This window comes from Stegostoma tigrinum, unplaced genomic scaffold (assembly GCF_030684315.1).
Source record: "Stegostoma tigrinum isolate sSteTig4 unplaced genomic scaffold, sSteTig4.hap1 scaffold_341, whole genome shotgun sequence".
In the NCBI taxonomy this organism is placed as follows: domain Eukaryota; kingdom Metazoa; phylum Chordata; class Chondrichthyes; order Orectolobiformes; family Stegostomatidae; genus Stegostoma; species Stegostoma tigrinum.
In genome coordinates, this window is record NW_026728269.1 from 114,387 (window position 1) to 129,375 (window position 14,989).

A 14,989-nucleotide genomic window follows, 5' to 3' on the forward strand; every position below is an offset into this window, starting at 1 on the left:
CCGTGGGCCGGACCTCCGCGGCACGGAGCGCCGCCTAGCGACTGGGAGGACCAGGTCAACGCGGGGCCCGTGTTATCGGCGGCTCCGGCCCCGCCCCCCACAATTGTCGGGCGTGCAACGTTGGCACCGCCCACGGCAACGTGACCACGCCCTCAATTGTTGCAGCCCGTCACACCAGCCACGGCGAGTTAGCACGTGCCCCATGGGGGCGTGGTCAAGGGATTAGCACCGCCCCTTTACCGTGGGGTGGGATAGGGCTGGAACTGCGCCCAAAGGTTTCGCATTTTAGCCCCGCCCCCTCAGCCGGTGTTCGTGCCTCCCCCTGCTGGGGTTTGCATTGGAACGGCACGCTGGTGCCGGGAGGAATGCATTAGCACCGCCCCCTGGTGTCGGGAGGACTGCTTTAGCACCTCCCCCTCCCCGAAAATAGCCCGCCACCCAATGTCAGCGCCCTCTGGAGGCGACAAGGGCGAATCAGCCCTTTGTCAGCGCCCTCTGGTGATGGGAGGACCGTGTCAGCGTCTACTGGAGTGTGGTGGTCTGCGTCCGCGCCCCCTCTCGGCAGGAGGACCAAGGCGGCAGCCCACCGGTGCCTCTTTGGAAATCTATGAGAGAGACCAACCCCCTGTGCTCTCAGAGATAATGGGAACTGCAGATGCTGGAGATTCCAAGATAATAAAATGTGAGGCTGGATGAACACAGCAGGCCAAGCAGCATCTCAGGAGCACAAAAGCTGACGTTTCGGGCCTAGACCCTTCATCAGAGAGGGGGATGGGGAGAGGGAACTGGAATAAATAGGGAGAGAGGGGGAGGCGGACCGAAGATGGAGAGCAAAGAAGATAGGTGGAGAGAGTGTAGGTGGGGAGGTAGGGAGGGGATAGGTCAGTCCAGGGAAGACGGACAGGTCAAGGAGGTGGGATGAGGTTAGTAGGTAGCTGGGGGTGCGGCTGGGGGTGGGAGGAAGGGATGGGTGAGAGGAAGAACCGGTTAGGGAGGCAGAGACAGGTTGGACTGGTTTTGGGATGCAGTGGGTGGGGGGGAAGAGCTGGGCTGGTTGTGTGGTGCAGTGGGGGGAGGGGATGAACTGGGCTGGTTTAGGGATGCAGTGGGGGAAGGGGAGATTTTGAAACTGGTGAAGTCCACATTGATACCATATGGCTGCAGGGTTCCCAGGCGGAATATGAGTTGCTGTTCCTGCAACCTTCGGGTGGCATCATTGTGGCAGTGCAGGAGGCCCATGATGGACATGTCATGCTCCACACTGCCCTCCAACCCCACCACACCCGGCACCTTCCCCTGCAACCGCAGGAAATGCTACACTTGTCCCCACACCTCCTCCCTCACCCCCATCCCAGGCCCCAAGATGACATTCCACATTAAGCAGAGGTTCACCTGCACATCTGCCAATGTGGTATACTGCATCCACTGTACCCGGTGCGGCTTTCTCTACATTGGGGAAACCAAGCGGAGGCTTGGGGACCGCTTTGCAGAACACCTCCGCTCAGTTCGCAACAAACAACTGCACCTCCCAGTCGCAAACCATTTCCACTCCCCCTCCCATTCTCTTGATGACATGTCCATCATGGGCCTCCTGCACTGCCACAATGATGCCACCCGAAGGTTGCAGGAACAGCAACTCATATTCCGCCTGGGAACCCTGCAGCCATATGGTATCAATGTGGACTTCACCAGTTTCAAAATCTCCCCTTCCCCTACTGCATCCCTAAACCAGCCCAGTTCATCCCCTCCCCCCACTGCACCACACAACCAGCCCAGCTCTTCCCCCCCACCCACTGCATCCCAAAACCAGTCCAACCTGTCTCTGCCTCCCTAACCGGTTCTTCCTCTCACCCATCCCTTCCTCCCACCCCCAGCCGCACCCCCAGCTACCTACTAACCTCATCCCACCTCCTTGACCTGTCCGTCTTCCCTGGACTGACCTATCCCCTCCCTACCTCCCCACCTACACCCTCTCCACCTATCTTCTTTGCTCTCCATCTTCGGTCCGCCTCCCCCTCTCTCCCTATTTATTCCAGTTCCCTCCCCCCATCCCCCTCTCTGATGAAGGGTCTAGGCCCGAAACGTCAGCTTTTGTGCTCCTGAGATGCTGCTTGGCCTGCTGTGTTCATCCAGCCTCACATTTTATTCCCCTGTGCTCTCATTTGGCTCTTGTGGACGTTCACGGACCCTGGGCTGTGCCGTCTGAGCTATGTCTTTGCAGGTGCATAGCTCTGCAGCACTGCTATTTATTATTATTTCTGTGTTGCTTTTTGAACCCTTGTTTTTCCATTCGTGAATTTGAAGTGTGTAGTACCGGAGCTGAGTTTCCTTGCAAAGATGCCATCTCCAGTACTCCCTATTATAAGAGGAGAAGGAGGGGCAGAAACTATAAAGATATGTGAACAGGAGGAGCCTGCTCTCTCATTCAGTGAGATTGTGGCTGACCTGGTCATGTTTGGCCCCCAGTGTGGCAATGTGAGTGGATCAGAATTAATTCCTCTATCCTGCAGCTTTCCACAGTCTTTCCCCATTTATATAATCTCCAGCCCCTCTGTCCTTCCTGCCAAAGTGCGGAATCCACCCCCTACGTTATATTCCATCTGCTTAGTTTTGGCGCAATCCTTTCCCCATCGGAGTTGCTGACTGATATTGTCAGTAAATGCGGGTCGAGCACCGATCCCCGCGGTTGTGACCCCTTGTTACAGGAAACCATCCTGAAAAATGACCCCCATACAGCTCTCTGTATGCGACGGGTTAGCCAATGCTCCCTGCACGGTAATATATGGCCCCCCCCACCAATGCTATGGGCTCCTGTCCATTCAATCAGACTAATGTGTGAGCACCTTAGCAGACCAATTCTGAAAATCTAAATACATTACATCGACACTTCTTCCTCCCCCCCCCCTTTTATCTAACCTCCTGGTTGCCTTTTCTAGGATTGGGCAGGCAGGTGTGTGCCTTGTTGTTGTGCTTGACTGTGTTAGGCCTTTCTAAATGCATTAGCAACGCATAAGAGGCCAGAAATGTACTGGGGTAGGCTCAAAACTTTGTATCCAGGCCCCTTCTCCTTCTGCTATGCATCCTCCCAACACCCCCCCCCCCCCAAAAAAAACCCACCAACACTGCCATCGCAGCTGAGCCCTGTTGTCAGAGATCCCTATGGACCAAAGAACGAAAGACTCATTAGGATGGGGGGGGGGGGGGGTGCTGGTTCGTGTTCTATTTTATTGGATGCACGATGGAAACCGGAACTGTATGTGGCGCTCCCGGCGGGATACGGAGAGACCGGGAACCGTACGCAACTGCGGCTACGAGAGGGGGCAGGACTCCCTGTCGACCACGGCCACCAGAGGCTCCTCGCTGGATTCGTGCTCGAGCTGGCAGGAGAAGCGAGAGTGGGCTTGCCAATCTTTGGTGGGAATTGTCAGGTAACTGCTCCAGCTGTAGCTGCCTCTGGTGCCCTGTGGCGCTTGTGGAAGGACAGGGAGAGACCGGGAATGGTGCGCGGCGCTTGTGGCAGGACAGGGAGAGACCGGGAACTGTATGTGGTGCTCGCGGTGGGATAGGGGGAGACTGGGAACGGTACGCGGTGCTTGTGGTAGGACAGGGGGAGACCGGGAACTGTACGCGACGCTCGGGGTAGGATAGGGAGAGACCGGGAATGGTAGGCAGCGCTCGTGGTGGGATAGGGAGAGACCGGGAACTGTATGTGGTGCTCGCGGTAGGACCGGGAGAGACCGGGAATGGTGTGCCTCTGGTTGACCAGGAGCTGAACACAGTGCTGGCAGAGTGACTACTCACCGGGTATAAGCAGATGGATGCCGTTACCAAGGAAGACCATGTTGTCTTTGACAGTGGCACAGTAGTAGGTGCCAGTGTCTGCCTCAGAGATGCTGCTGATGGTCAGCATGTAGCTGCTGGTCGCCGAATCCCTGGACGGTAGGTAACGGTCCGTGTAGCCTGTGCCCCGGTTGCCCTGTCCGCTGGTCCAGTGCACCAGTACCCATCGTGGCTTCTGCCCGGGCCTCAGCTGGTACCAGAACCCGCCATCGTCCGCGATATTCACGTTCGTCACCCAGCAGGTCGAGGTGGCGGTGCCTCCTGCTGGCACCGAGGCGGACAGGGGCTGACGCAGGACTGGGTTTGAGGTGCTGCCTGGAAGAGAGGAACGTGTCAATGGAGGACGGAGTGGGAAAGAAAGGAGTGTCAGTGGGGAGGGGTGGTGGTCAGGGATGTGGGGTGGGGGGAGAGATCGCACTGACAGGAGGTTGCAACGGGAAATGGGGGGGGGGGTGCATTTGTATAGCCTCCCGCAAGCGGCTTGGCAGTGCGCCATCCAGCGTTTCAGTTTAAGGAGACTCAGCTCCCACTCCCTCATCTCCGTGTCCCTCCATTTCCTCATGGCCAGCCCACCCAAACCCACACATCGCTGGGCACTACAGGACGAGACTGAAGTGCCCGCAGGAAAGCCAGGCAGACACTGGGTAGAACAAAAAAAAATCCAAGCAGACAGTTGCCCAAGGTTACAGTCAAACCTGGGAGATTGAGCCCTTTCAAGTTTCACAACATCCTTCCTGTAGCAGGGAGACCGGGATTGAGCGCAGTATTCCGGGTGGCCCGAACCAACGTCCCTGTACAGCCCCAACATGACCCTCCCAGCTCCCTGTACTCAACGCACTGACCCATAAAAGCCAGCGAACCGAACCCCTCCCTCACTGCCCTGTCTCCCTGCAACTCCACTTTCAGGGAACTATGTACCCGCTTCCCCCGGGTCTCTGTGTTCAGCAACACCCGCAGGGCCCTCCCATGAAATCCTGCCCTGATGGACCTTCCCCAAAATCCAGCGTCTCACGTTGGATCTAAATCCATCTGCCCCTCCTTGGCCCCGTCCGATCGAGGCCGTGTTGTGCTCCTAGGGTAGCCGCCCTCGCTGCCCGCTACGCCCTCCAGTTTCGGTGCCACCCTGGGTTGGAATCCTTTGAAGGCCAGGCTGTGAGCCTTGAGGGGAAGGAGCCCGCAAACGCCAACTAACCTGCGAGGAAGCAGAGGAAGACAGCCAATGGGTGGACGAGTGTATCTAGCGTCTATCCTCCTGGGCCCTCCCTTGCTCTGTGCTTATATTGGGCCTGGCAGGGCGGTGGCCTTGGTAATGATTCAATGCCTGTTTTGCATAATATTCAAACCCATCCACTCGGGTGGTGCCGAGAATGTAAATGGTAAATGATTGGTCCAGCGGTTCCCTATGGTGGTATCGTCTTCGGTGGAGGAAGTCTGGGCTGAGAAATGTAGGGGCAATGGGAGACTGCTTGGTCATCATAGTCTGGGCCCAGCGTTCATCATGGCCCCCTCTCCCCTTGAGAACGTGGCGGTGAGCTGCCTCCTTGAGCCGTTGCAGCCCATGTGCTGTAGGGTGGGCCCACAACGTCCCTTAGGGAGGGAATTCCAGAGATTCGGACCCGGCTGCACCGAAGGAATGGTGATATGTTCAACATTTCAGTCCCCAACCGGAGGCAATCTGACCATCGCCCCCTTGCCGTTCAGTGGTGTTACCATTGCCGAATCCCCCTCCCTTCCCACCCCGAGGGGTCCCCATTGACCAGAAACTGAGCCGGACCCAGTCCCACGTAAACACAGGGGGGCTACAGGAGCAGGTCAGAGGCTGGGAATCCTGCAGCGAGTAACTCCCGTCCTGACTAAACCCCCCCGCCCCCCGCCAATGCCTATCCCACCAAGGGCAGGAGTCTGATGGGGGCAGTTCCAACAACACTCGAGAAACTGGACCCCATTGGTTTTGTTTGTTATTTATCTCAAAGATTTGGATGAGAATAGAGGAGGGGACAGTTGTAAGTTTGCGGATGGTGGTAGAATGAAGAAGGCTATCTAAGATTACAAAGAGATCTTGATCCATTGGATCAATGGGCTGAAGATTGCCAGATGGAGTTCAATCTGGCTAACCACGAGGTGGTGCATTTTGGTAAATTAATAGTAGGGCCCTGGGCGGCGCCGTAGGGGACGGGGGGCACCAGGCGGCGCCGCAGAGGATGGGAGGGGGGGGTGGCCGGGGCAGCACCGCAGGGGACGGGGTGGGGGCGCTGGGCGGCACTGTAGGGGACGGGGGTGACCTGGGGGTGCAGGTAGGTGACTGTTTGAAGTCTGTGTCACAGGGAGACGGGGGGGGGGGTGTGGGGGTAAGGAGGTGTTTAACACACTTTCCCTCCATCGCTCAGACCCTGTGAGTGTGGGAGCTGGGGACGTCACCTTGAGGTTGTACAGGGAAGTTGGTGAGGCCTCTCCTGGAGAACTGTGTCCCGTTCTGGTCGTTCCCCCCACCCCCCCCCCCCCCCCGTTACAGGAAGGATATGATTAAACTGGAGAGGGATCGGGAGAGATTTACCAGGATGTTGCCGGGAATGGGAGGGTTTGAGCTACAGGGAGAGGCTGGGACTGTTTTCCCCGGAGCATCAGTGGCCGAGGGGGGGACCTTATAGAGGTTTATAGAATAATGGCTAGGGCAAATAGACAAGGTCCTTTCCCCAGGGTAGGGGGACCCAAACGAAGAGGGGCATGGAGAAGGGAAAAGGTCTAAAGTGGACATGAGGGATAACTTTTATGGACAGGGGGTGGTCCGTGCGTGAAATCAGGCTGGTACACTTGCGATTTTGAAAAGGCATCCCAGTGGGGATGTGAATAGGAAGGGTTTCGAGTGATTGGTGCCTAATGCTGGCAGATGAGACAGGGTGAGTTTGGGGATGGCATGCACAAGTTGGGCCGAAGGGTTTGCTTCTGTGCTGTGCAGAGAGATGCCAAATTCCCACCTGCTTTCCCCAAAGCGTCGGGGGTGACCTTATAGAGGTTTATAAAATAATGCAGGGGATGGACAGGGTGAACGGCAGGTGTATTTTCCCCAGGGGCACACATTTAAGGTGAGAGGAGAGAGATTTAAGGACATAAGAGGTGAGTTTTTTTTTACACAGAGTACGGTCCGCGTGTGGAATGAGCTTCCAGAGGAAGTGGTGGGTGTGGGCACAGTTACAATGTGTAAAAGACATTTGGATAAGTACATGGATAGGGAAAGGTTTGGAGGGACATGGGTCAGCAGCAGGCAGGTGGGGGCTAGGTTAGTTTGGGATTGTGGGTCAGCACGGACTGGTTGGGCCGAAGGGTCTGTTTCCGCGCTGCATGACCATCCAGGACACAGCAACCCCACTTCTCTGTGTGAAATCTGAATTGTTTGGATTTCCTTGTGCACTTAGTTCTGCGTACCACTCCTCAGGGAAATAATCCTGGGAGAGGTGAGAGGCAGGGGCACGAGACTAGATTCCAATCAACAGAAACAATCTCCAAGGACGCATCTTGCAGAGGAAGCTGTTGTTCTGTTGAGAATTTGGGAGAAATGCTGTGTTCCCCACCCCCTGGCCCAGAGGGAGTTGAGAACAGCGACCTGTCTGGGTATTGGTGGGTTCAAGTGATGGGGGCAGATTGACGTGGAGCAAGAGGGGAGCAAACTGAAGTGGAGCAGGAACTGATTAGTTGGGCAGAATGGCCTCTTTCTGTGCTGTGTGAAAGGTGATTACACAACTTGGTAATAGTGGATCCCCTCTCTCTCCTACTGCTGACTGTCTTTGTCTGTCCTCTCTCATTCCCTTTGTCTCTTCTCTATCTTGTTCCCCATTCTCTCTCTCTCTCTCTACCCATTCATTCTCCAATCTCTCTCTCTCTGTTTTGTTGCTGTCTCTCTCCCCCATCTTATTCTCTCTGGTCTCGCCATCTCTTTCTCCGCCACTTGTTTATCTGTTTCTTTGCTGTCTCTCTCTCTTCTGTTGCTAAATCACCCTCTCGTCCCTTCATCTCCCTTTCCTCTTTCCCTCCAACTCCTTGATCTCCCTCTCTCCTTCTCACTCCCATCTCCCCGTCCTCTCCATCTCCTCTGTGGCCAAAAATCTGTCCTTGGTCTCTCTCTCTCTCTCTCTTTCGACCTCCTCTCTCCCATTTCTACCTGTCTCGTTCTCTCCCAACTCTCTCTCCCCACTCTGTTTCTAAATCACTCTCCCTCTCTGTATCTTTCCCCTCTCTCTCTCCCTTGCTCTCTCAGTGCCTCATTCCATTTTGTCAGGCCTATGGATCTGATCGCTGGGAAATCTGTGTGGAAGTGTTGGGGGCGGTGACTGAAATTGAGAATATTGCAAGCACATTTTGAGGTGCATTGGAGCCTGGAATGGCGCACCACTGGGGAAGGAAGTGGGATCTTGCTGTACCAAACAAATTGGGGACAGACATTCAACAGCTGCGATCATTTTATTAATGTCATATGTTTCTAAGCTTAATCATACGATTGCAGGCCAATGATGCGAGGCTCCTGGGTGAACCCCCAGTCCTTTTCATATTTCCCAGATGCTCTCATCTTCCTTCTTGGGACTTCCCCACTCAAGTCCATTCCTTTCCCGACATTAACTAATTGGATGCTTGCAGTCACATGGAAACAGACCCTTCGCTCTGAGCCTTCCCTGTCCACGTACGTTTCCAAATGTCTTTTAAACGTTCCTAGCCGTGCCCTTCGGCCCAACCCGTCCATTTTCCCAAACTAAACCGGTGCCCACCAGCCTGCCTGCTCCCGGCCCATATCGCTGCAAACCTTTCCCATCCCTCTTTTTCTGATGAAGGGTCTCAGCTTTTGTGCTCCTGAGATGCTGCTCGGCCTGCTGTGTTCATCCAGCCCCACACTTTGCTGGCCTGTACCTATCCTGGTGTCGTTTGAATGTCGTGCCAGCCTCAGCGCTCCCTCTGGCAGCTCACTCCACACACACATGCACCGCCTCCTGTGTGAAAATACTTTGCCCCCCCCGTGTCCTTTTCAAACCCTTCTCTCATCTTAAAGGTATGCCCCCTCGCCTTGAAAATCCCCCACCCTAGGGTAAAGACCATTCATCTTCATGATTTTACAAACCAAGATCTATGATTATTGGAAAGATTAAAGATTGATGGAATAATTAAAGGGAGATTCACAAATTAAGTGTGGCGTGAAATCTTTGGCGTAGAGGCCCTTGAATGTACAGATTCGGTTTTGTCCAATTTGTCAAGGGCACTTTCACGAAATCTTTCCCCAGGCTCTCGAACTACTGTCGGCCATGTTCTGCTACTGATGCTATGTGTAGCTGGAAGCAATTTTGCCCTGCTCCATCATGGGCGTCCCATACAGCAGCGAGGGCGCAGCGGGGATTAACCAGGACGTTGCCTTGGGCTGGAGAAATTTACCGGGATGTTGCCCAGTGGGGCTGGCGAGAGGAGACATGGTTGAGGATGTACCAAAAAAAAGATGAGGGACAGAAATCCGGTAGGCAGGAGGGGTCAGTGACAGGTCTGAAGGTAAAGGGGGCAGGAGGTTGACGGGGCTGTGCATCCTCGACGAGCGACACCGTCTCTTAGCGTGTCACAGACCGGCAGTGTGAAAGGGCAGACTGGGTGGGAGTGTGTGTGTATGGATAGGACGAAGTGATGACAGAAAGGTGGCAGGCTGAGGAGAACAGCGAGGCCAGCTATTTACAATGTGACCACCAGTAGGTGGGCAGTTACTGTCAGATCCGCCTTTGTGGGTAGCAGGAAACACCTTTGTGCTGGCTTGCAAACAGAGAGCTTGCAGCTGGTCCTCACCCTCAATGTTACACTAGGTTCACCAACCCGGGGGGCAAACTGTGGGTGACGGATTACGTGTCAGATGCTGAAGGGGGCTGTGACCCCTCCTCGGAGAGCGGAACGTCGTTCCCAACGTTGAACAGTCTGCCGCACAGCGGGGAAACAGTCCGTGCCAACCCGCTTTTCCCAAACTAAACCAGTCCCACACCTGCCTGCTCCACATCCTCCTGCACACCTTTCCCATTCACGTACCGACCCGAATGTCTTTTAAATGTTGTACCAGCCCCCACCACTTCCTCCGGCAGCTCGCTCCACTCTCTGTGTGAACACGTTGCCCCTAAGGTCCCTCTTAAATCTTTCCCCTCTCAGCTTAAACCTGTGTCCCTCTAGATTGGGACTCCTAATGCCCCTCATTATTTTATAAACCTGTATAAGGTCACCCATCGCCCCCCCCCCCCACCAACGCTCCGGGGAAAACAGTCCCAACCTCTCCCTAAATCTCAAACCCTCCGTTCCCAGCAACGTCCTGGTAAATCTCTCCCGATCCTTCTCCAGTTTAATCATATCCTTCCTGTAACGGGGGTGGGGGGGGGAGGACCAGAACGGGACACAGTTCTCCAGGAAAGGCCTCTCCAACGTCCCTGTACAACCTCAACATGACGTCCCCAGCTCCCACACTCACAGGGTCTGAGTGATGGAGGGAAAGTGTGTTAAACACCTCCCTACCCGCCCTGTCTCCCTGTGACACAGACTTCAAACAGTTACCTATCTGCACCCCCGGGTCCCTCTGTCCCCTACAGCACCGCCCGGGTCCCCCTGTCCCCTACAAGACCTGGTGCCCTGCCATTAACTGTATTAGTCTCGTCTTTGTTTGTTTTAACAAACTGTAACGCCTCGTATTTATTGAAATTAAACTCCATCTGCCCCCCCTCAGCCCCTTGACCCAGTCGATCCAGATCTCTCTGTAATCCTGGACATTCTTCGCTGTCCACAACGCCACTGATCCTGGCTCCAGCCGCAAACCTCCTGACCGTGCCTCCTCTATTCTCACCCAGATCGTTTGTATCAATGAGAAACAACCCAGCCCCGACCCCTGAGGCACACAGGCTGGTCACAGGTGCCACTCCGCCCCCCACCCCCCACCCCCGTCTGTCTCCTACCGTCTGGGGCAATTTCTTTATCCCCTGGGCAAAAGCTTTCCCCAAATCCCACGGGATCTCACTTTACTCACGATTTACCGACTGTCCTTAGAGATGGAAGCGGTTGTCGATGTTGACAACGCTACCTGAGGAACTTGATGCAATATCTACTGAAATCTGAAAGGTTACTCGATGTTGATAGTGGGGTGGGGTGCGGCGGGGGGTTCAGTGATGGTAACACCATTGAATGTCAAGATAGTTAGAGTCTCTCTTATTGGCGATGAGCACAGCCTGACATTTGTCAGAACCGAGCCTGGATATTTCCCTCAGTACACGAGGAGTCGCGAATGTTAGCAGAACATTGTGTAACTATCTGCGAACATCCCCAGTTCTGACCTTACGCTGGAGGGAAGGTCATTGATAAAGCAGCTGAAGATGGTTGGGGGCTGAGGACACCAGCCTGAGGGATTCCTGCAGAGATGTCCTGGGGCTGAAACGGTAGAAACGTCCCCAAGGCCAAGAAAAAGTAAAACAGCCATCACCTACGTCCGTGACACCACCCACGCCCTCCACCTCCTCCAGGACTTCTAATTCCCTGGCCCCCAACACCTCATCTTCACCATGGACGTCCAGTCCCTATACACCTGCATTCCACATGCAGATGGCCTCAAGGCCCTCCGCTTCTTCCTGTCCTGCAGGCCCGACCAGTCCCCCTCCACCGACATCCTCATCCGCCTAGCTGAACTCGTCCTCACCCTCAACAACTCTTTTGACTCCTCCCACTTCCTACAGACTAAGGGGGTGGCCATGGGCACCCGCATGGGCCCCAGCTATGCCTACCTCTTTGTAGGTTACGTGGAACAGTCCCTCTTCCGCACTTACACAGGCCCCAAACCCCACCTCTTCCTCCGTTACATTGATGACTGTATTGGCGCCGCCTCTTGCTCCCCAGAGGAGCTTGAACAGTTCATCCACTTCACCAACACCTTCCACCCCAACCTTCAGTTCACCTGGGCCATCTCCAGCACATCCCTCACCTTCCTGGACCTCTCAGTCTCCATCTGAGGCAACCAGCTTGTAACTGATGTCCATTTCAAGCCCACCGACTCCCACAGGTACCTAGAATACACCTCCTCCCACCCACCCTCCTGCAAAAATTCCATCCCCTATTCCCAATTCCTCCGCCTCTGCCGCATCTGCTCCCACGATAAGACATTCCACTCCCGCACATCCCAGATGTCCAAGTTCTTCAAGGACCGCAACTTTCCCCACAGTGATCGAGAACGCCCTTGACCGCGTCTCCCGTATTTCCCGCAACACATCCCTCACACCCCGCCACAACCGCCCTAAGAGGATCCCCCTCGTTCTCACACACCACCCCACCAACCTCCAGATACAACGCATCATCCTCCGACACTTCCGCCATCTACAATCCGACCCCACCACCCAAGACATTTTTTCATCCCCACCCCTGTCTGCTTTTCAGAGAGACCACTCTCTCCGTGACTCCCTTGTTCGCTCCACACTGCCCTCCAACCCCACCACATCCGGCACCTTCCCCTGCAACCGCAGGAAATGCTACACTTGCCCCCACACCTCCTCCCTCACCCCTATCACAGGCCCCAAGATGACATTCCACATTAAGCAGAGGTTCACCTGCACATCTGCCAATGTGGTATACTGCATCCACTGTACCCGGTGTGGCTTCCTCTACATTGGGGAAACCAAGCGGAGGCTTGGGGACCGCTTTGCAGAACACCTCCGCTCAGTTCGCAACAAACAACTGCACCTCCCAGTCGCAAACCATTTCCACTCCCCCTCCCATTCTCTAGATGACATGTCCATCATGGGCCTCCTGCAGTGCCACAATGATGCCACCCGAAGGTTGCAGGAACAGCAACTCATATTCTGCCTGGGAACCCTGCAGCCTAATGGTATCAATGTGGACTTCACCAGTTTCAAAATCTCCCCTTCCCCCACCGCATCCCTAAACCAGCCCAGTTCGTCCCCTCCCCCCACTGCACCACACAACCAGCCCAGCTCTTCCCCTCCACCCACTGCATCCCAAAACCAGTCCAACCTGTCTCTGCCTCCCTAACCGGTTCTTCCTCTCACCCATCCCTTCCTCCCACCCCAAGCCACACCCCCAGCTACCTACTAACCTCATCCCACCTCCTTGACCTGTCTGTCTTCCCTGGACTGACTTATCCCCTCCCTACCTCCCCACCTATACTCTCCTCTCCACCTATCTTCTTTTCTCTCCATCTTCGGTCCGCCTCCCCGTCTCTCCCTATTTATTCCAGAACCCTCACCCCCATCCCCCTCTCTGATGAAGGGTCTAGGCCCGAAACGTCAGCTTTTGGGCTCCTGAGATGCTGCTTGGCCTGCTGTGTTCATCCAGCTTCACATTTTATTATCTTTGCTTCTCTCATTCAGGCAAAGTATTGCACCTCCCGGACAGCTGAGATGATGGCTCCAAAAGACAGTCACATCCGACCTGAAATAGTGGCTCATGGGGTGGGATGGTTAAGGAGGGAGAAGTGGGGAAGGGGGGTAGAGCAAGTTGGGGCTGGTGGGAATGGGGGGGGGGGGGGGCGCAGAAAGGGAAACGGGTGTTGATCTTGGGTGAATGGGAGGGGCTCAGTGTGGAATAGATGGGGACTTAGTTTGGGCAGGGGTTTGTCTCAGTGGGGGTCTGAGGGGCCTTGGAGGGGGAGTGTCTCAGTGGGGGGAGTGTGTCGGGGGTGTCTCGGTTTGGGGAGGGGGTGTGTGTCAGGGGGTGTATGTCAGTGAGGGCTGTGTCTCAGTGGGGGGAATGTGTCGGGGGGTGTCTCGGTGGGGGGGGAGAGGGTGTGTGTCTGGGGGGGAGGGGTGTGTGTCAGTGGGAGGCTGGGAGTCGTGTCACAGTGGGGGGAGTGTCAGTGGGAGGCTGGGAGTCGTGTCACAGTGGGGGGTGTGTCAGTGGGGGAGGGGGGTGTGTCGGGGGTAGTTGGTTTGTCAGTGGGGGAGGGGGGTGTGTCGGGGGTAGGGGGTGTGTCAGTGGGGGGGGGCTGGGAGTCGTGTCACTGGGGGGTGTGTCTGAGGGGAGGGGGCTGTGTCAGTGGGGGGGCTGGGAGTCGTGTCACAGTGGGGGGGTGTGTCAGTGGGGGGGGGCTGGGAGTCGTGTCACAGTGGGGGGTGTGTCTGAGGGGAGGGGGCTGTGTCAGTGGGGGGGGCTGGGAGTCGTGTCACAGTGGGGGGTGTGTCTGGGGGAGGGGGAATGGGAGTCGTGTCACAGTGGGGGGTGTGTCAGTGGGGGAGGGGGAATGGGAGTCGTGTCACAGTGGGGGGTGTGTCAGTGGGGGAGGGGGAATGGGAGTCGTGTCACAGTGGGGGGTGTGTCTGGGGGAGGGGGAATGGGAGTCGTGTCACAGTGGGGGGTGTGTCAGTGGGGGAGGGGGGTGTGTCGGGGGTAGTTGGTTTGTCAGTGGGGGAGGGGGGTGTGTCGGGGGTAGGGGGTGTGTCAGTGGGGGGGGCTGGGAGTCGTGTCACTGGGGGGTGTGTCTGAGGGGAGGGGGCTGTGTCAGTGGGGGGGCTGGGAGTCGTGTCACAGTGGGGGGTGTGTCTGAGGGGAGGGGGCTGTGTCAGTGGGGGGGGCTGGGAGTCGTGTCACAGTGGGGGGTGTGTCTGGGGGAGGGGGAATGGGAGTCGTGTCACAGTGGGGGGGGGGTGTGTCTGGGGGAGGGGGAATGGGAGTCGTGTCACAGTGGGGGGGGGTGTGTCTGGGGGAGGGGGAATGGGAGTCGTGTCACAGTGGGGGGGGTGTGTCTGGGGGAGGGGGAATGGGAGTCGTGTCACAGTGGGGGTGTGTGTCTGGGGGAGGGGGAATGGGAGTCGTGTCACAGTGGGGGGGGTGTGTCTGGGGGAGGGGGAATGGGAGTCGTGTCACAGTGGGGGGGGTGTGTCTGGGGGAGGGGGAATGGGAGTCGTGTCACAGTGGGGGGGGTGTGTCTGGGGGAGGGGGAATGGGAGTCGTGTCACAGTGGGGGGGGTGTGTCTGGGGGAGGGGGAATGGGAGTCGTGTCACAGTGGGGGGGGTGTGTCTGGGGGAGGGGGAATGGGAGTCGTGTCACAGTGGGGGGGGTGTGTCTGGGGGAGGGGGAATGGGAGTCGTGTCACAGTGGGGGGGGTGTGTCTGGGGGAGGGGGAATGGGAGTCGTGTCACAGTGGGGGGGGTGTGT

At 56.4% G+C, this 14,989-nt stretch overlaps 1 protein-coding gene across 1 annotated transcript; it reads right to left on the bottom strand.

The window, feature by feature from the left end:
* Positions 1–3,308: 3,308 nt before the first annotated feature.
* Positions 3,309–8,401, bottom strand: LOC132208268 (uncharacterized). Its single transcript, XM_059643937.1, has 4 exons — positions 8,331–8,401; positions 4,853–5,032; positions 3,802–4,151; positions 3,309–3,469 (listed from the first exon to the last, which is right to left on the bottom strand). The coding sequence occupies exons 1-4, from the start codon at positions 8,399–8,401 to the stop codon at positions 3,309–3,311; spliced, it is 762 nt and encodes a 253-aa protein (XP_059499920.1).
* Between the last annotated feature and the right edge of the window lie 6,588 nt (positions 8,402–14,989).